Here is a 20,640-nt window from a genome sequence, read left to right on the forward strand (position 1 = left end):
CTTGCCAAGAGACAATGATCTAGGCAAATCAATGGCACTGCCATTGGAAACAGCAGAAATTGCCAACAGTAGAAGAATGGCGACAGAAGGGGATATGCAGAAATAGCCAAACTAACAGGGGAAATTCAACAGCAGGGCAAGAAAACATTTCAAAAAGAATGGGGGAAGTGTATGTTGTATCTAGGAAAGATAAGTTGAAATAGTAAAACCAGCAGAATTGGAAACAAACCTCATAACGGGAAGATTAAGAAAAGTGATGGATAATGAAAATAAGAAGCAAAATGTATAAGGAAACGAATATAACTAACAGTAGTGGTAAATGAAAACAAGCAGACAACAATAATTGTTTAAACGTTAGGACTTGTTTGTTTATGGATACACTATGGACAAATATGGAAAATGAATAACAATATATAAAATGGAAGAAAATAATGCGATAAAATTATATGTGATATAAAAAACCAAAAGAAGGAAGGAGGGAAGTCAGCTCTGAAGAGCAAGTATAAATGTAAAATGTAATACAATATGTGTATGTGGGGTATCTAATTTAAAAACTAATAAAGATTATTGGGGGGGGAGGAGAGAATTACTGCTTACATTAAAATAAATTTAAAAATAGCTCAGAAATGAGGAGGGGGCATATCTCTTATGATATCTGAACGGACTGAAAAAGTTTGACCATAGTAATATGATTAAGCTAGCTTACTACAAAGAATAATATAAATCAGCCTAACAGAACAATGGAAAATTGGGTGGGTGTTTTTATACTGTTTTGGAATAAGAATCCCAACCTTATGCTACTTTCAACCTGCTGTAACAGTATTTCTTCATGCTCTTTATATTTGGTGTATTTTGTTTATTGATAAAAATAGCAACAAAGAAATCTCAAAGCAGTTTGCAGTAGGGAAAATTCGTGCTAAAACCATTTAAAGCAGTGAAACCAAATTGCAGACAACAGGGCAGAAGGGTCCAGTGCTACTGGTTAAGGAAAGTTTCGGCAAACTTGATATTTTATTAAGTTGAGAGGGAAACCTGGTGCTATCTAGCAGCAGTTGGATTCTAACTCCCATATGCATTAGCCAGCATGACCAATGGTTAGGGATGGAGGGCCCTGGAGTCCGGAAACATCTGGAGAGCCACAGAATCACACAACTGTCCGTGCCTCCAGAAGACCCTTGTACTGTTTTGTAAAGAAAATTTCAATACGCAAGTAGTAAGCAATAAAAATGTCCTTTCTTCACTAGTTCATGCAGCTGCTGGGTGACCTTGGGCCAGTCACACTTCTCTGAAGTCTCTCAGCCCCACTCACCTCACAGGGCGTTTGTTGTGGGGGAGGAAGGGAAAGGAGAATGTTAGCCACTTTGAGACTCCTTTGGGTAGTGATAAAGCGGGATATCAAATCCAAACTCTTCTTCTGGTCCCAAGTTCTTAAGGGCTGTGCCAACTAATGAGAGACCTAGGGACACCCAGGAATGGTGGATTCTGGCGCCATAAAAAAAGGGACACAGAGCATAAGCGTCAACCCACTTGGTGTTTTCTTTTCCGCTTCCTCTTTCGCTTTCTTGGCACTCATCTCCTTCCTCAGGCGTTCCTCTTTCCAGGAGGCGGAGTTTTTCTGCTTCCAAGCGGCGGCGGTACTGGGGAAAGGAAATTCAGAATAATAATAATAATAATAATAATAATAATAATAATAATAATAATACATTTTTATTTATATCCCGCCCTCCCCAGCCAAGACCGGGCTCAGGGCGGCTAACAACCAATAATAAAAACAAGTTGATTAAAATACAATTTAAAAGATTAAGATGCAACATTAAAACAATTAGGGAGCAATCTCATCATAGGAGGAGAAAGGGGAAAAAAAGGGGGGGGATCAAACTGACTCTAAGCCAAAGGCCAGGTGGAACAACTTGCAGGCCCTGCAGAAAGAAATCAGATCCCACAGGGCCCTGGTCTCATGAGACAGAGCGTTCCACCAGGCTGGAGCCAGTGTTGAAAAGGCCCTGCTCTGGTTGAGGCTAATCTGACTTCCTTAGGGCCCGGGACCTCTAGGATGTTGCAAAATGGACTTTAAGGTCCTCCGTGCGGTCCATATCGGGAGAGGCGGTCCCGTAGGTACGAGGGTCCTAGTCAAGAAGCACTGCTTGAATGGGTTGCTCCATTCATTACCCAGCCTGCAGTTTAGAAGGTAAATGGCAACCAGGGAGAACAAGCTAGATATGAGGCAGGAGACATATGAAATGAACAAAAATGGAAAGAGCAGGAACTTCCAACACTGGAAGATTGGCAGGCGAAGATGGTGGAGTATGTAGAGATGGCCAGGTTGATGGGGAAGATCCGGAATCAGCGTGACGAACTGTTTCGAAAGGACTGGAACAAATTTATACTAATTGTAAACATCTGAAAACGTTTGTAGGTTTGAACTGAAATGTTTTGTAATGTAAATATAAGGAACAGATTTACCGATAACAAGGTGAAAAGTTATAATAAGATAGGTAAACGTGATTATAGAAAGAAAAGAAAGAAAGAAAAGAAAGCAAAGAAAGGGGCGAGCACGGGCTGCCCCGACCTTAAATGCACTCTTCTAAGCCCGCCCCCGCCGCCAGCCGATTGGCTGGCGCGGTGAATGATGAATCCCGGGATTCCCAAGTCCCGCGGGGCTGCAGCCAGCCTCGCGAGGCTGTAGGTGGGGTGTGAGCCCGCAACCACCCCCTCCTTATGTCGGGAGTGGCTTTATAGAAATGCGAAATATACAGAAAGATGTGTAGAAGTCGGAAAGGGGGAGGGAAGGAGGTCGATGCTCTTATAGAGTTATAGAATTATGCAACAAAATGTGATCGTGATAAAAGTGGGAAATTTAATAAAAAATCATTTTTTAAAAAAGATATGAGGCAGGAGACATATGAAATGAAGGCTGTGGTGACTTGGCATTTGATGACAACTGTAGTGGGCGGGGGCATACTTTCCCCACAAACCATCTGAGCACCCAAAGTCTCCTTTCCCCAACTAATTTTCTCTCCGGTGGAGAGAAGGTATGTAAACTCAATATCTTTCCCCTGGTGGAATGGAAAACAATTTTGTTTTCGGGGGCGGGAATCACCCATGAAGTGGGGGCAGATGTCAGGGACTTGACTGGAGACTGAGGAGTGGGTACCAGGAGGAGTGGGTTAGCTGTGATTCCTTCATTGCAGGGGGTTGGACTAGATGACCCTTGGGCCCCTTCCAACTGTACAATTCTACGGTTCTGTGACCAAGTGGGTCACAGAACCTGGCTCCTCCAGGTCCTAGTTCAACACTAAGTACTACTACTACTAGGCCTGGAAACGATGCCTTATGAGGAACGGCTAAGGGAGCTGGGCATGTTTAGCCTGGAGAAGAGGAGGTTAAGGGGTGATATGATAGCCATGTTCAAATATATAAAAGGATGTCACATAGAGGAGGGAGAAAGGTTGTTTTCTGCTGCTCCAGAGAAGCGACACGGAGCAATGGATCCAAACTACAAGAAAGAAGATTCCACCTAAACATTAGGAAGAACTTCCTGACAGTAAGAGCTGTTCGACAGTGGAATTTGCTGCCAAGGAGTGTGGTGGAGTCTCCTTCTTTGGAGGTCTTTAAGCAGAGGCTTGACAACCATATGCCAGGAGTGCTCTGATGGTGTTTCCTGCTTGGCAGGGGGTTGGACTCGATGGCCCTTGTGGTCTCTTCCAACTCTATGATTCTATGATTCTACTAATTTATTTATACCCTGCCCATCTGGCTGGGTTTCTCCAGTCATTCTGGGTGGCTTCCAAAGGAGTATTAAAATACAATAACCTATTAAACATTAAAAGCTTCCCTAAACAGGGCTGCCTTCAGATGTCTTCTAAAAATCTGGTAGTTGTTTTTCTCTTTGACATCTGAGGGGAGGGCGTTCCCCAGGGCAGGTGCCACTACTGAGAAGGCCCTCTGCCTGGTTCCCTGTAACTTAGTTTCTTGCAGCGAGGGAACCGCCAGAAGGCTCTCAGCGTCCGGGCTGAATAATGGGGGTGGAGACGGTCCTTCAGGTCTACTGGACCAAGGCTGTTTAGGGCTTTAAAGGTCAGCACCAATACTTTGAATTGTGCTCGGAAACGTACTAAAACTAAAACACCACGCCAGCCCTCATCAAACCCTAGGATATCCCATACCTAAAATATCTATCACAGACACCATTCAGCTTCACAGCCCCTCCCAACAATATACTCCGCTGAACTGAAATGCATTTTTGTTTTATGAGATGCACCTCTTTCATTAAATTACTATTTTTCTGTTCCATTTGGAACAGTTGTATTTGTTTTTGTGACTGATATATGTTTTTGTGGCCCACCTTGGGACCTTATAGTGAAGGATGAATAAGGTATCTTTCTATATAAACAAACATGTAAGGTGGTCGTCACGCTGCAGTTCAGTGTAAGGTCAGACCAGCAGGCAGGCAACTGAGTGAGTGAGCAAGCAGCGTGGGTAAGCAGGTGGCCCAGGTGAGATGTTTAATGGAGGGGGAGGTGCTCTGGGGTTGGCCAGGTGTGGGGAAAGAGGGGAGGCAGGGCTGGCGAGTGGAGCAAGCAGGGGAGCAGACCCTAGTAAATTTAAAAAATAGAAATACGCCTCAGGATGGCCTTTAGGGGCAACGCAAGAAGCACACTTACCTCTCCCTTCAACCGCTTATACAGGCGTCGAGCGATCATGCCCCTGGCGTAGGCTTGGATGGTGAAGACAGCCCAGAGGCGATGGCGGAAGGCTCTGCGCACCAAGAACCCCCGGCACTTGGCTTGGAACTCTATGATGCGCTTGCGGGCCATGTGGTACCTCTTGTGCAGCTTGCGGGAGCGGTAGAGGGCTTGCAGCCTCAGGAAGCCGATCCTCATCTGTTGGGGTGGGGGAGAAATTCAGAGAGCAATTCCTACGCACAAACAACTGACATAACGCGCACTGATCTAAATTAACCCGGGGATAGAACCTGTGACCTTCTGCATTCAAAGCAGATGCTCTTCCACTAAGCTATGGGTCCTTAAGGTAAAGGTAAAGGTACCCCTGACCATTAGGTCCAGTCGTGACCGACACTGGGGTTGTGGCGCTCATCTCACTTTATTGGCCGAGGGAGCCGACGTACAGCTTCCGGGTCATGTGGCCAGCAGGACTAAGCCGCTTCTGGCAAACCAGAGCAGCGCATGGAAACACCGTTTACCTTCCCGCCAGAACGGTACCTATTTATCTACTTGCACTTTGACGTGCTTTCGAACTTCTAGGTTGGCAGGAGCTGGGACCGAGCAACAGGAGCTCACCCTGTTGCGGGGATTCGAACTGCCGACCTTCTGATCGGCAAGTCCTGAGCTCTGTGGTTTTGAGCTCTAATGCGAACAGTGGTAGCATGGGTGAAGCAAAGAACGCAGGGGACTGGGACGAAGGAAGGGGGTGCGGTGGGGGTGATCCACCCCGGGTGTCACCACTGAGGGGAGTGACAAAAGGCCAGGCAGCACTCACTGCAGGGCCTGCAGTGCGCCTGAGCCACGCGTCTCTCCTGGGAGTGATGCGGTGGCTTGGGTGCCCACAGGCTCCGTGCTACCCCAAACGGTTCACTCACTGCCTCTTCCTCAGCTATAGGGCGGCTAAGTGGGAGGAGACAGGCAGATTCCTTGGAGGCCCCATGGAGTGTACTGCCCTGGCTGGCCCCGCCCCATGGGCAGCTGGCCCCGCCCCTGGGCACAGGACATGCGCACCACCCCAGTCACTCAATCAGCTTGCTCCGCCTCTGGATAGACAATCGGTCCAGAATCCTGCATGCTTCAGGCGTACTTACAGCATCGTAGTTTCTTCGACAATTATGCCCCCTCCAGGTCCGCTGGATCATCAGAGCTGCATTCCTCACTTTCAGGAAATTGGACCTGGGGAAGAGACAGTTACAATCCATTTTTCTTCTAGTGCACTCTTTGTTTTTAAGCCCAGACCCAGAAAGAAACGCGATTCTTTATGGATTACCTCAGGAAGGTGGACAAATACAATCGCTCTATTGTCATGTACAGCTCACAGTCTCATTCAAAGCACCTTTCTGATTTCACATTAAAACTACAAACAGGAAACAAACTGTACCCTAATGTCTCTAGAGCATTGCTCCATTGGTGTTTGGATACTGAAAAGGGAAGTAATCTTTGACCGAATTCAAACCTTCGAGAGCAGGCGCTTTCAGGAAACAACAGTCCAAAGAACAAGTAAGAAATGTATTCTTCAGCAAGAAGCCTGAACAATTGTTTTTGCTGACTCGTTCCTTTACATATTAACTCAAAGGTGTAGGGAAAGAGGCCTCACTTCATCAATTAGCCCCAAAGCCATTTTTAGGGGAACAGGCCTGTTCCACGTGGATATTTATTTATTTGATTTCTTATCTGCCTCCCACCATGAAGTGGTGTTTTGTTTTTTTTTACCGCTGCCAATGTCTGTTTTATTCAGCGATCGGCTAGCATGGATAACAGTTTTCTGGAATTCCAGCAGTTGCAGGATGTGATGGGCAGGTCGCAATGGTATAAACACCTGCCTGCCTCCTGTCCCCCCAAAAACAGTACTTTTGTCTTGTCAGGATTCAGCCTCAACCTGTTAGCGCAAAATTCAAAGGATGCCTCTCTGTTTCATCTTGTGCCTTGTTTTTGGAAAGGTAGTAGGAATAAACAGGCAGTCATTCCAATAGATGAGGGATATAGAAAGCGGGGTCCCCTGAGGATAGGTTTGGGGACCCGCATTTTTCAACTTGTTCATAACTGATCTGGAGTCAGGGATGAGAAGTTAGGTGGCCAAGTTTGCTAACAACCCAAGTGGTTCAGAGTGGAGAGATGCCCTGTTTGCATGCCATGCCCTCCCTGGTTAAGGAAGAAGAAGAAGAAGAAGAAGAAGAAGAAGAAGAAGAAGAAGAAGAAGAAGAAGAAGAAGAGGAGGAGTTTGGATTTGATATCCTGCTTTTCACTCCCTTTAAGGAGTCTCAAAGCGGCTAACATTCTCCTTTCCCTTCCTCCCCCACAACAAACATTCTGTGTGGTGAGTGGGGCTGAGAGACTTCAAAGAAGTGTGACTGGCCCAAGGAGCGGAGACGCGAACCCGGTTCACCAGATTATGAGTCCTCCGCTCTTAACCACTACACCACACTGGATCTCTGGAGGAGAGTGATTAAAGATGTTTTGCAAGTTCAGGGATTTTTAATTGTTTTTAAAAATAAAATAAAATAAAATTGAGATGATTATTGTAAATTAAATTGAATAAAGAAGAAAAAGGAAAGAATTGAAAACAAGAAGAGAGGAAGAGAATACATTAGAATCATTTTTTTAAAAAAACGGGAAAACAGCAATAACAAAAAATGTGCTTAATGCTACAAAACTATACAGTATATATGTGGATGGGTAAACATATTCTTTATATGTTAATCTACGCATCACTATGGTTTTGACAAATACGTTCCAAGTATCATTAAGTCTGCCCATGCATAATCTTTGCCTGAAGACGAAGAAATCCGTTTTCTTCCTTGCCACTTTTTCTACCTACGGGAACTGCAGTGGCTTCACTACGAAGAAATGTTAGTGAGAGAGAAATAGTGATAACCTTTGTTGGAAATGTAAAGAAAAAGAAGATACTTTTTTCCATATGTGGTGGACTTGTCCCAAGGTGAAAAACTTCTGGGAGAAGATTTATAATGAACTGAAAAAAATGTTGAAATATACATTTATTAAGAAACCAGAGGCCTTTCTTCTTGGAATAACAGGTTTAGAATTGCCCAAGAAAGATGTTAAATTATTTTTGTATGCCACAACGGCCACCCGTATATGACTTGCTAAAAATTGGAAAACACAAGAACTACCAAAAGTGGAAGATTGGCAGATGAAGATGATGGACTTTTCGGAGCTAGCTGACCTGACTGGAAGAATCCACGGCCAGAAAGAAGAGGAGTTTCAAGAGGACTGGAGGAAATTCAAGGACTATTTGAATAAATATTGTAATATAAAAAATTAGAAATTACTTGAAAGAAACAAATAGGCCTAGGATTAAATTAAGTTATAATTAAATAAATGAGATTTGGAATGTTAAGAAAAGTAAATAAGATGGACTATAATTGGAAATTGTTTCAGTTTAATAATGATATTGGAAAGCTGTTACTTTTAATTACAAGGAAACTCAGAAGGGAGGGATTTGAGGAAGTCAACCAAGATGTTTAAAAGGTTGGATTTGTGAAGAATTACGTTTGTTGTTATTGTTTATCTGTTTATTGTCCCCCTTCTTTCTTCTTTCTTCCTTCCTTTTCTTTTTCTGTTTTTGTGTATCATTTTGCTTTGTGGTTTGTGTTATCACTGTGAAAAATCTAATGAAAATTTATTATAAATAAAAAGAAGAAATGTTAGTGAGAGCTGTTGTCTCCAGCCTAAGCTTCATACCTGTCCTTAAATCCACGGACCACTTTCTGAATGAGGATGACCTTGTCTGTGATGGCCTTGTCTCTCTCTATCTCCAGCAGCATATCGTGGTGATCCTGAGGAGAAGAACACATCAGCAGGCCACTCGCTTCTGGAACTTCGCAGGATAGCAGGGAATTAATTTCATTTATTCTTATATACTTATTAATTGCGTATCCTGCCCTTCCCTCACAGCAGCGAACACGTCAACACCAATACATTGGCCTTCTACTGGAAGGAAGACCACTCCCTGCCGCAAGGTCCATTTCCACCTGGCCCAGACTCACCTTGAACAGGTGAAAGAGGCTCATGGGATGCCAGAGGGACATTGCTGGAACAAGTCTTGGGTTGGGGCAAGTGTCTCAATTTTTAAAAAATGTTTTAAATGGTTCTAATTTTGGTTCCTCTGTTTTGTTTTTGTTGAGCTGGTTAAATGTTTAGTTGGGGTTGGTGGTTATTTTAATTTGGGTATAACTGTAAGCTGTTTATTGTAATTATTATTGCGTAATAATAATAATAATAATAATAATTTATACCCCGCCCATCTGGCTGGGTGGCTTCCAACCAAATAATAAAATACAGCAATACATCAAACATTAAAAGCTTCCCTAAAGTGTGCATGCACATGAAAGCTCATACGAATAACAAACTTAGTTGGTCTCTAAGGCGCTACTGGAAGGAATTTTTTAATTTTGTTTCAACTATGGCAGACCAGCACAGCTACCTACCTGTAACTATTGTATTGCTGTTATAAATTTATTGGTTTGTTTGTTGTTTGCACAGTGGTACCTCCAGTTGTGAACGGGATCCATTCCGGAGGTCTGGCCGCATCCTGAGGACCATTCCTGCGCATGTGTGTGGTGCGGTTTAGCGCTTCTGTGCATGAGCATGTGGTGAAACCCAGAAAAATACTTCCGGGTTTGCCATGTTTGCATCCCAAAGTTTACGTATCCAGAGGAGGTACGACTGTATAGGATAGTTTGTTTTTTAATGTGTGATGTTATGTTTTTATATACAGTGGTACCTCGGTTTTCTAACGTCTCTGCTGACGAACATTTTGGTTTTCGAATGCCGTAAACCTGGAAGTAAACGCTTCAGTTTTCGAACATGCCTGGGAAATCGAACATGCCGTGCACCTTCTGCTGAGTGCAAGATCCTGAGGCCTAGCTGTCGGCTAGTTTTCAGTTTTTGAATGTTTCAGAACTTGAACGGTCTTCTGGAACGGACTACATTCAAAATCCGAGGTACCACTGTATGTTGCAAGCCACCCAGAGTAGCTGGGGAAACCCAGCCAGATGGGCAGGATATAAATTAAAATATTGTTTTTGTTTTTGTTAATAATAATAATAATAATAATAATAATAATAATAATACAAAGCAGTTTAAAATTCCACAAACAACCTTCAAAAAACAGTTAAAAGCTTCTAAAAGCAACCACCTAAAAGCGATTTTAAGGGTTGCTGGTGACAGGACTCAGCTGCCTGAGTAAGCAGGAATGTTACTTGATTTATCCTAAATGCTAATAGTGAGGGAGACTGAGGGCATTCCACAGGAGGTTGTGTGTTGTATAACGCATGTGCTGTTGAAGCGTCCCTTCAGCATTTCAGAATTGAAAGAAAGAGGGATGCTACAGGAAATGAAACAGATTCATTTCTCACTGGTGGGTGTAAGTGAAGTAGGTTCCACTCAGCCCACAAGTTTGGCAGCCACCCCCTCTGCTACTGGGACGTGGGTGGCGCTGTGGGTTAAACCACAGAGCCTAGGGCTTGCCGATCAGAAGGTCGGTGGTTTGAATCCCCGCGACGGGGTAAGCTCCCGTTGCTCGGTCCCTGCTCCTGCCAACCTAGCAGTTCAAAAGCACACCAGTGCAAGTAGATAAATAGGTACTGCTCCGGCAGGAAGGTAAACAGCATTTCCGTGTGCTGCTCTGGTTCTCCAGAAGCGGCTTAGTCAATCTGGCCACATGACCCAGAAGCTGTACGCCGGCTCCCTCGGCCAGTAAAGCAAGATGAGCGCCGCAACCCCACAGTCGGCCACGACTGGATCTAATGGTCAGGGGTCCCTTTACCTTTTACCCTCTGCTACCACCGCTCATTTCCTCTGCCCCTCCAGGGCCACAAAACTTACCTGGGCAGGAGAAGTGGGAGGTGGTAATGTAGGGGGCAGTGGGAAGGGAGTGAAATTATAAGTTCCCACATTCCCCACAGGAGTTCCTGCCAGAAGCAAACCCCCGCCTCCTGTTTCTCTTGCCCCTTGGTTGGAGAACTGAACTGCAAAATTCAGAGAAGTCTGGATTTCAAAGGATAGCCGTGCAATGGTTTGCATGACTGCTTTGGGAAGCCTGGTGGGTTTGCATTAAAATTTTAATGGTACAAAATGTACTCCTCATCCCTAACTTCAAGCATTTTTGCAAGGTTTTCTGTGCTTGCAATGGAGCACGTACAAAAGATTTTGGGAGCAAGCCCATTTCTCACGCACCATTTGAAGAACATTTAGGAACTTCTGGGAATTTTGGAATTGACCATTGTGCAGTCCCCTAATTTTAAGGGAAGGAGGAAACAGGAAACATGTAGAAGCAAATGTTTGGGGTTTTTTGAAAGTACCGTATTTTTCGCTCTATAAGACGCACCAGACCATAAGACGCACCTAGTTTTTGGAGGAGGAAAACAAGAAAAAAAATATTCTGAATTTCAGAAGCCAGAACAGCAAGAGGGATCGCTGCGCAATGAACGCAGCAATCCCTCTTGCTGTTCTGGCTTCTGGGATAGCCACGCAGCCTGCATTCGCTCCATAAGACGCACACCCATTTCCCTTTACTTTTTAGGAGGGAAAAGGTGAGTCTTATAGAGCAAAAAATACTGCAAACTGAACCCCAGCTCTCAATTTTAGGAATCTCTGCTTTAAGGATTTTCTTCCCTTGACCTTCGCTGTTTGATTTCTTCCTTGGGCCACTGATGTCAAGTCTGGGATATAGTCTTGCCTGCTTCCAGATTGACCCAACCCAAAGAAGACTTTTTGACAAGCTCGTTTCCCCATTTCCTCCTCATGCAGCTGCACAGCCCTGATAAGGCTCTCTGGAGGAACGGACTGGAACACTTAAGACTTAACTAACTAAGCATCAGGCCAGGAACATCCTTTTAAAAAAGAAGTGTACAGATAACAGTGGAGAGGTGATTAAAACAGCGGCAACACTCCTGTACAGAAGAGGTTTATTTCTCGCCAATTATTTCATGCTTCTTCATGTGGAAAGCACCAGTTCCCTACAGAACCATAAAAAGTCTTTAGAGTAAGCGTTTGTTTGTTTGGAAAACTGAAAACAGCAAAGCTTTCCTCTTTTTGGTGTTACGATGGCATTTCTGGTCACTGGGGAAGAATCTTGGTGCTTTGATAGCATCTCAGCCTTGAAAACAAGAGCTAAATGGTGGCTGTTGCCTCGTTTGAGATATCAGCTAGCTGCCAAACACACACGTTCTGCTTCCGGGCATATGCCCCCCAAAAACCTGCTTGCTATCTTACCTTCAGGAAAATCTTCGTCTTGCCAATCTGCCAGTCATCGTCTCTGCCCAACACAGCTTCAGCGATGCGCTGGCAAGTCCCACACAAGTCCCCCTGGAAGAAATGGTGGGGTTTTCATTGCTTTTACTTAATTCCATTCATCAACCCCTCCTCATAAAACGTCCCAAAGTGATTTCGCAGGGTAGAAGGTAGGAAAGCTTCCATCGTCCAAACAATATAATTATCAACATGGCATGCGTCACGTTTAGGGGGGAAATGTTGTAGCATTACTACGGATACCGCTAGACTCTTTGTCGAGACTGGCCTAAGATGTTTTGGCACCTGAGGCAAACCACAAAATGACCCCCACTCCTGGTCAGGGAAGAAGGGGCGAGTGAAGATCTACAACAGGAACTAAACAGCTCAGGACTGCAATACTTCAAGGGCTGCCTCTTCCCATATGAACCTACCCAGACCCTGAGATCATCTTCTGAGGCCCTTCTTTGTGTGCTCCTCAAGAGGTCCGGAGGGTGGGAACATGAGAACAGGGCCTTCTCTGCAGTGGCTCCCCGTCTGTGGATTGCTCTCCCCAGGGAAGCTCACCTGCCGCCTTCATTATACACCTTTAGGCGCCAGGCAAAAACGTTCCTTTTTAACCAGGCCTTTGCCTGACTTGATCTACACATCCTATACCCTTTTTAAATGTGTTTTTTTTGTGTGGGGAGGCTATTGGGTTTTTGTTTTTGTTTTTATTATTTATTTTGTGGTTTTATATCTTGGTTTTATTCTGTGAACTGTCCTGAGACCCCTGAGTATAGGGTGGTATATAAATTCAGTAAGTTATAATAATAATACAGTGGTACCTTGGTTCTCAAACGCCTTGGTACTCAAACAACTTGGAACCCAAACACTGCAAACCAAGAAGGAAGTGTTCTGGTTTGCAAACTTTTTTTCGGAAGCCGAACATGCTCCGTTTTGGGTGTTACGCTTCCGATTTGAGTGCCACGCTTCCATTTTGAGTGTTATGGTTCTGATTTGAGTGCCATACTTCTGTTTGGAGTGTTACACTGATACCTGTTTTTGCTATTTACTTTGCGTTTTTGTTTTTACAGTTCTTTTTGCTTTGTTTTTGTGACTGTGTGGAACCCAGTTCAGCTACTGATTGATTGTGACTGCAGTACATTGTTTATTGCAGTGTGGTGTAGTGGTTAAGAGCGGTAGTCTCCTAATCTGGTGAACCGGGTTCGCTTCCCCGCTCCTCCACATGCAGCTGCTGGGTGACCTTGGGCCAGTCACACTTCTTTGAAATCTCTCAGCCCCACTCACCTCACAGAGTGTTTGTTGTGGGGGAGGAAGGGAAAGGAGAATGTTAGCCACTTTGAGACCGCTTAAAGGGAGTGAAAGGCGGGATATCAAATCCAAACTCTTCTTCTTCTTCTTCTTATGGATCAACGGTCTCGTTAGATAGCAAAATTCATGTTAGATTGCTGCTTTAGGGGTTGTTTTTAAAAGTCTGGAATGGATTAATCCGTTTTGCATTACTTTCTATGGGAAAGCACATCTTGGTTTTGGAATGCTTTGGTTTTGGAACGGACTTCCGGAACGGATTAAGTTTGAGAACCAAGGTACCACTGTAATAATAATAATAATAGCAGCAAATCCGGCATCCAGGGAGCGTGCTGCAGCTGTTGCTGCCACTGTAGTTAGTGAGTAATACATTCGTTAGAGGCCAGTTCTACTGCTCCTGTGGATCTTGCCGCCTGAGGCAGCTGCCTCACCTTGCCTCAAGTGTGGGCCGGCCCTGCTCTTAGCATCCTTATTAATGCCACAGGATCTCTCTCTTTAGAGCTCTGAGGAGCGTTTACAACCGTACCTGCTTATATGCTGGTTTCACCCCAGGCATAAGTACTCGGTAGCGGTCCACAAACTCCACAAAAGTGTAGCGGATGGGGTAGCCAGCCCTGCGGATCCGGATGGTTTCCATCATGCCAGAATACCTCAGCTGGCGGACACAGAGCTCCCGGTCAAACAACTGCAGTGATGGGGGAAAATGACCTCAGTGTCAATTATTTTACCTGTTAACTCCTGAGCTTATGAGCTTAAACATTTTCCATTTTTAAGTATTTTGCAAGCTGCTGAATATTACTGGGGGAGGACGCCTGACAACCAAAAACGCTTTGTAACAGAATAAATGGGCAAAAAATATATAGTGGTACATGCAGAGGTCACAAAGGAGGACATTTCTGAAGGCAAGGGGGTGGGCTAGATGTCCTCTGAGAGCGCCTTCCAGTTCTGTGGGATTTTTTTTTTTTTAGCTGTAAGGTAAGAGTCTGTAGGAGAGGAAAATGGCAAGAATACAAAGGTCAAACAAGTTAATGCATTTGAGTGAAGAGCATGGCACATTTGTTTATTTGTTGGTACTTAACAACCCAATACCGACAACCTCAGATATGCAGGTGACACAACCTTGATGGCAGAAAGTGAGGAGGAATTAAAGAACCTTTTAATGAGGGTGAAAGAGGAGAGCGCAAAATATGGTCTGAAGCTCAACATCAAAAAAACAAAGATCATGGCTGCTGGCAAATAGAAGGGGAAGAAATGGAGGCAGTGAGAGATTTTACTTTATTGGGCTCCATGATCACTGCAGATAGTGACAGCAGTCATGAAATTAAAAGACGCCTGCTTCTTGGGAGAAAAGCGATGACAAACCTAGACAGCATCTTAAAAAGCAGAGACATCACCTTGCCGACAAAGGTCTGTCTAGTTAAAGCTATGGTTTTCCCAGTAGTGATGTATGGAAGTGAGAGCTGGACCATAAAGAAGGCTGATCGCCGAAGAATGGATGCTTTTGATTTATGGTGCTGGAAGAGACTCTTGAGAGTCCCATGGACTGCAAGAAGATCAAACCGATCCATTCTGAAGGAAATCGGCCCTGAGGGCTCACTGGAAGGACAGATCCTGAAGCTGAGGCTACAATATTTTGGCCACCTCATGAGAAGAGAAGACTCCCTGGAAAAGACCCTGATGTTGGGAAAGATGGAGGGCACAAGGAGAAGCGGACGGCAGAGGACGAGATGGTTGGCCAGTGTTCTCGAAGCTACCAGCATGAGTTTGACCAAACTGCGGGACGCAGTGGAAGACAGGAGTGCCTGGCATGCTCTGGTCCATGGGGTCATGAAGAGTCGGACACGACTAAACGACTAAACAACAGGAACAACCCAACTCTTCACCATGTGGAGGGTTGTGTACATCTCAATGAAATTAAACCATGGTGTCCCTCAGGTCTTTTGTGGGGCAAATTTGTGTGCGTGACAAAGACAATTGCCCCAGAAGCAAATTCTGATCAAGAGAACCCTGGGTTCATGATTTAAGTAGGCCCAGATGTCTGATTTAAGGACAGAAGTGGATCTATCTGCACAGACCTTTCTGGATCATGAAAAACAGGAGGTTTGTCAAAGATTTAGTCAAGCTGAGGTCATATACCTGTGCAAAGAAGAGACAAGGGGTGATACTCCCCACAGCCTGTAGCTGTAAAAATATAAGAAAGACTGACAAGACTTTAATCAAGCTGAGAAGATGCGCCAGAACTGAGGCGACTTATCAGTGGCCCAGAGAGACCTTCACGAGGCTCCATCTAACAGCGTTTACTTTCAAACTTTATAGATCCATAAGCAGCCTTTTAAAGCTCAGGCACGAATTTTCCCAAGTAGGCATACTAAACATGATGATAAAAATCCACATAACTCTGTTCAACACGGACATTACAAAAACAGGCAACAGGAACGACGATAAGCAAAAACGGGAATAAGGTTGTTTGAATTTAGGCAGGCCGATTTAGCACCAAACCTAAACAGAGCCATGGCGGCAAGATAACAGGGCCCTAAGCCAGGCATGCCGACTCTATGGGGTGAAAGGCACCTCGGCCCCCTCAATATTTGTTTTACGGGGGCCGGGCCCCCTCAGTTTTGAGGCAGTTTTGAGCCCTGATTTGTGTTTTAACCACTAGGCACACAATTGCACTGCCCCAATTTGGCTGCTCGGAGAAAAACAATTTGTACCGGGAAGATTCACTCATAAATACCTGGACAGAAACAAAATCTGTTTCCTTTACATCTACAAAGCATGATTCTCCCGCATTTTGCAAAATTAAATAAAAGTCCTAACAGGGAACGTAATGCGAAAACAGGCAAAGCTCTTTCCACTGTTTTTTTCCACCAGTTTCCTGAAATCCTGTTTCCTGTCACTATCAGCTCTCGGTCCTCTCTGACCTCAGGCACAAAAATCCTCTCCTGAGGGGAAAAAGATGTTTTTATTTCACAGGCTACTTTTACTTCCAGATTCCTATTGTGGTGCCGTTCGTTCTCTTTGGCTGCCCCGCGTATTTTAAGGGTTTTGATCACGACTTTCAGTGGTGGGGGAATGAACAGCACCTCGTGGTAAACAAGGCAAACACATACATCAGTATATAAGCCACGTGTCTGAAATAGCGCAGGAGAGCAATCCTGAAGCCATTTTGACTCTCCCAAATTGACCTCAAATATTCCTCTGCGAGGAGGAAGGAAATGGGCAGTCTTTGGACTGTAAGGGCTTCCACCTCCCTTTTCAAACACAGTCTGACGAGTATCTGTTAAGCTGAGCAAACTATCAATATGCCTAAGAAATTCAGGAACTAAAGTATTTACCATCTCAAAGGAATGGCCAGCCTACCCAGAAAATGCAACTGAGTAAGGCATTATCAGGTATCCTGGCAGACAGGAGAGAAGCAAGCCTCTCAAATTTCTGCTGGAGACTGTCTCCTTCTCTGATGTATGCAGGATGTTTCAGTGGGTGGTCTTGGGCTACAGGGTGGGCAATTTCAAATGTCTTTATAGGGGCTTGCACACCATTTTTCAGGGTTCTCCTCCCTCCTGCACATGGCGAGTGGGGACCCTGTTGCAACAGTTCATTTCCTTTAATAAAGATCAGGCTTACTAGTTGCTTTGCTTTCAATATACCCTGGTTGGCCTCTGCTTTCTCTCTGACAGCTCTTCCAAGGGACTCTGTACGGGATCTAGATACCCCATAAGGGAATGAGAGGTATTTTTCTTACAACATTTACAGAGCCAGAATGCAGTGTGAAGATATCAAAGGATATTCCCCCACAGGGGAGGGGGAAGTGTTAAGAAAGATTGGAGAGCTAAGCACAACCAAGTCATCGAGCGAGCAGGACTTCTGTTCACTCAGTGGGTCCACCAACTCTCTGGAGCTGGGACGCGGGTGGCGCTGTGGGTTAAACCACAGAGCTTAGGGCTTGCCGATCGAAAGGTCATGGTTCGAATCCCCACAACGGGGTGAGCTCCCGTTGCTTGGTCCCTGCTCCTGCCAACCTAGCAGTTCAAAAGCACGTCAAAGTGCAAGTAGTTAATAGGTACAGCTCCAGCGGGAAGGTAAACGGTGTTTCTGTGTGCTGCTCTGGTTCGCCAGAAGCGGCTTAGTCATGCTGGCCACATGACCCAGAAGCTGTACGCTGGCTCCCTCGGCCAATAAAGCGAGATGAGCGCTGCAACCCCAGAGTCGGCCACGACTGGACCTGATGGTCAGGGGTCCCTTTACCTTTTTACCTTTAACTCTCTGGAGCAGATGGAGGGGTGTGTGGGTGGGATGCAGGAAAAGGAAAGGCAGGGGAACCTTTGCTGTACAAGTGGAAATCTGTCTGTTCATGGAGATAGGCTGAGCCTAGAATGTCGAAAGGAGGACATGGCAAAAACACAGGCTACCCCTTTTTTTCCTGGGTGTGCTGCTAATGAAAGTCCACCAAGTAAAGAAGAGGCCAGGGCACAAGAACATAAGACAATCCTGCTGGATGAGGCCAATGGCCCATCTTGTCCAACAGCCTGTTGTCATAGTGGCTGGGGGGAACCCGCAAGCAGGATTCGAACGCAAGAGCTGCTCTCCCCTCCTGTGGTTTCCAGAAACTGGCATTCAGAAGCCAGTTAAAAATGGAAAGCGTGATGCTGGTGGTCAACAAAAGAGGTTTAAAGACTCTCTCGAGGCAAATCTATATTAAAAAAATGTAAACACTGACAACTGAGAAACACTGGCCTGCGAGTGCTCCAATTTTAGAACAGCCTTTACCAAAGGTGTCATGGGCTCTGAAGACGCTCGAGCTCAGGACGAAAGGGAGAAACGTGCTAAGAGGAAGGCAGGCTTGGCAAACCCTCACCCTGATCAGTTCCTGCCTGGAAACCTATGTCCCCACTGTGGAAGGAAGTGTGGATCCAGAATTGGCCTCCACAGTCACTTACGGATTCACTGTCAAAACCAGGCTTCCTCAACCTCGGGGCCCTCCAGATGTTTTTGGCCTACAACTCCCATGATCCCTAGCTAGCAGGACCAGGGGTCAGGGATGATGTGAAATGTAGTCTCAAAACATCTGGAGGGCATAGCTGTCAACTTTCAGATTTGAAAATAAGGGATCAGCAGCCTCGAAAATAAGGGATCAGCAGCCTCACCTGTCTTGGGGACAGTCTACAGGATATCTAACAATCTGGGATAGCAGCGGGAAGCAACAGGAAATGGTGCTGGAATAAGGGAATTTCCCGCAAAAAAAAGGGAAGGTTGACAGCTACGCTGGAGGGCTGAGGCTAAGGAATCCTGGTTAAAATAGTGTTTATGGAAGACAGTCTTACTCAGCTACGAGTGATCACCAAAGAAGATTCAAAAATGTTGTTGCCTCCAGGTGTGGCAGCAGAGCTGAGCCATTTTGGCTACTAGCCTTCTGCAAATGACCTAGAGCCTGTCTCCTCACAGTTAAAACCCCCGCTTTATGCAGAAGAAGGCAAATGGGCTTACCATGGGCTTCTTGTATTCGTTGGGCTTGATGCAGCGGACGAAGAATGGCTGGCAGACGCTGAGAGTCTTCATCAGCAGCTCCAGCGAGCGCTTGAACTGGCTGCTGAGAGTCGGGGAGCGCTTCCTGGTCTCTGCCCCCTGGAAAGAAAGGGGGGGAGCGCCGCAGAGGATTAGTGTCAGGAAATGAAAGGATAATGCAAACAGCAGCAGAGCATTTCCCTCTCAAGCTGAGTCACAGGGGACAGGAAGCCGTGTTTCAGCAAGGCAGGCCGTTCGTCCGCCTTGGCCGGGGCAACCAAGCCTTTTTGGATTACAGTCAAACCTCGGGTTACAGATGCTTCAGGTTGCGATTTTTCGGGTTACGGACCCGCCGAAACCCGGAAGTACCGGAACAGGTTACTTCCAGGTTTTGGTGGCCACACATGTGCAGAAGAGCTAAATCGTGCTTTGCGCATGCGCAGAAGCACCGAATCGCAACCCGTGCGTGCGCAGACGCGCCACTGCGAATTGCGAACGTGCATCCCGCACGGATCACGTTCGCAACCTGAGTATCCACTGTACTGCCTCCTGTTTCCATTAACTCATCCCCACTGCCCGCTACCCTTAGGTAAAGGTAAAGGGACCCCTGACCATTAGGTCCAGTCGTGACCGACTCTGGGGTTGCGGCGTTCATCTTGCTTTACTGGCCGAGGGAGCCGGCGTACAGCTTCCGGGTCATGTGGCCAGCATGACTAAGCCGCTTCTGGCGAACCAGAGCAGCGCATGGAAAAGCCATTTACCTTCCTGCCACAGTGGTACCTATTTATCTACTTGCACTTTGACGTGCTTTCGAACTGCTAGGTTGGCAGGAGCAGGGACCGAGCAACGGGAGCTCACCCTGTCGCGGGGATTCGAACCGCCAACCTTCTGATCAGCAAGTCCTAGGCTCTGTGGTTTAACCCACAGCGCCACCCGCCTCCCTTTGCCCCCTATCCTAATCAAAGCATTATTCAGGATAGCAGATTGCAGGCCCCACTAAGGAAGATAACAACCCACTAAGATTCAAAAGAGTTAACAATTAGTTGCCGCCATCCAAGCTCTCAGGGAAGAGAAATTTGACACCCTGGAGATGGCAGGGGTTGGACTGGCGCCCTTCTGCACTCAAAGCATGTCTTCTGCCACTGTGGGAAGGGGACCAAGGCGCAGAGGGTATGCCCGTTCATGGAGGTCAGTTCTCACAGTTGAAGGAACCTCCACAGGTGGAGTCAATGTATCTTTGAATACCACGCGCTGAGAATAAACAACAAGGGAAGATTCCGACTAAACTTCAGGAAGAACTGTCTGACAGTAAGAGGAGGTCTCCCTTGGGCTCTCCTTCCTTGGAAGTTTTTAAGCAGAGGTTGGGTGGTCGTCTGTCATGGAGGTTTTAGTTGCGGTTCGGGGGTTGAACTAGATGACCCTGGGAACCCCTTCCAACTCTACCATTCCATGATTCAGAAAATGTCACCAATAGGAACTCTGGACACTGCCTGGTACCAGGTGAGGCTATTTCTCCATCTACCCCAATGCTGTTTGCTCTGACCAGTAGCTGCTTCCTCAGATACCGGGCAGCCTCTGATTGGCCTGTTTGAAGCTGGCGTTCAGAGGGGAAGTCCCGCCCTGAGATCCTGCCAGACAGGGGAAATCTCCAATGGCCAGCAAGCACATGAGAACTGCGTGCCGGAAGCGAGGGGGATCACAACTGCCGCCCACCTGAAAAAGGTGAGCATCCATTCCCTTCAAGTTCATAGAAAAGATCATCTGCATTCCCCATCCCACCAGCATTTAGAACGTTACAAGATTCTGCGTCAAATTATAAAGCACACTTAAGAAAAGTAAGAAAACATCACAC

At 45.9% G+C, this 20,640-nt stretch overlaps 1 protein-coding gene across 1 annotated transcript in view; it reads right to left on the reverse strand.

Moving 5' to 3' along the window:
- The window catches only part of MYO7A (myosin VIIA), a 146,286-nt gene that overhangs the window by 51,730 nt on the left and 73,916 nt on the right, over positions 1–20,640 (reverse strand). The window contains 9 exon segments of the mRNA XM_081910242.1: positions 1,528–1,536; positions 1,538–1,594; positions 1,596–1,637; positions 4,665–4,883; positions 5,816–5,900; positions 8,427–8,521; positions 11,961–12,053; positions 13,813–13,971; positions 18,771–18,908. Of these exon segments, the coding sequence (XP_081766368.1) occupies positions 1,528–1,536; positions 1,538–1,594; positions 1,596–1,637; positions 4,665–4,883; positions 5,816–5,900; positions 8,427–8,521; positions 11,961–12,053; positions 13,813–13,971; positions 18,771–18,908 (897 nt within the window).

Source organism: Podarcis melisellensis (genome assembly GCF_964234715.1).
Source record: "Podarcis melisellensis genome assembly, chromosome: 4".
Classification (NCBI taxonomy): Eukaryota; Metazoa; Chordata; class Lepidosauria; order Squamata; family Lacertidae; genus Podarcis; species Podarcis melisellensis.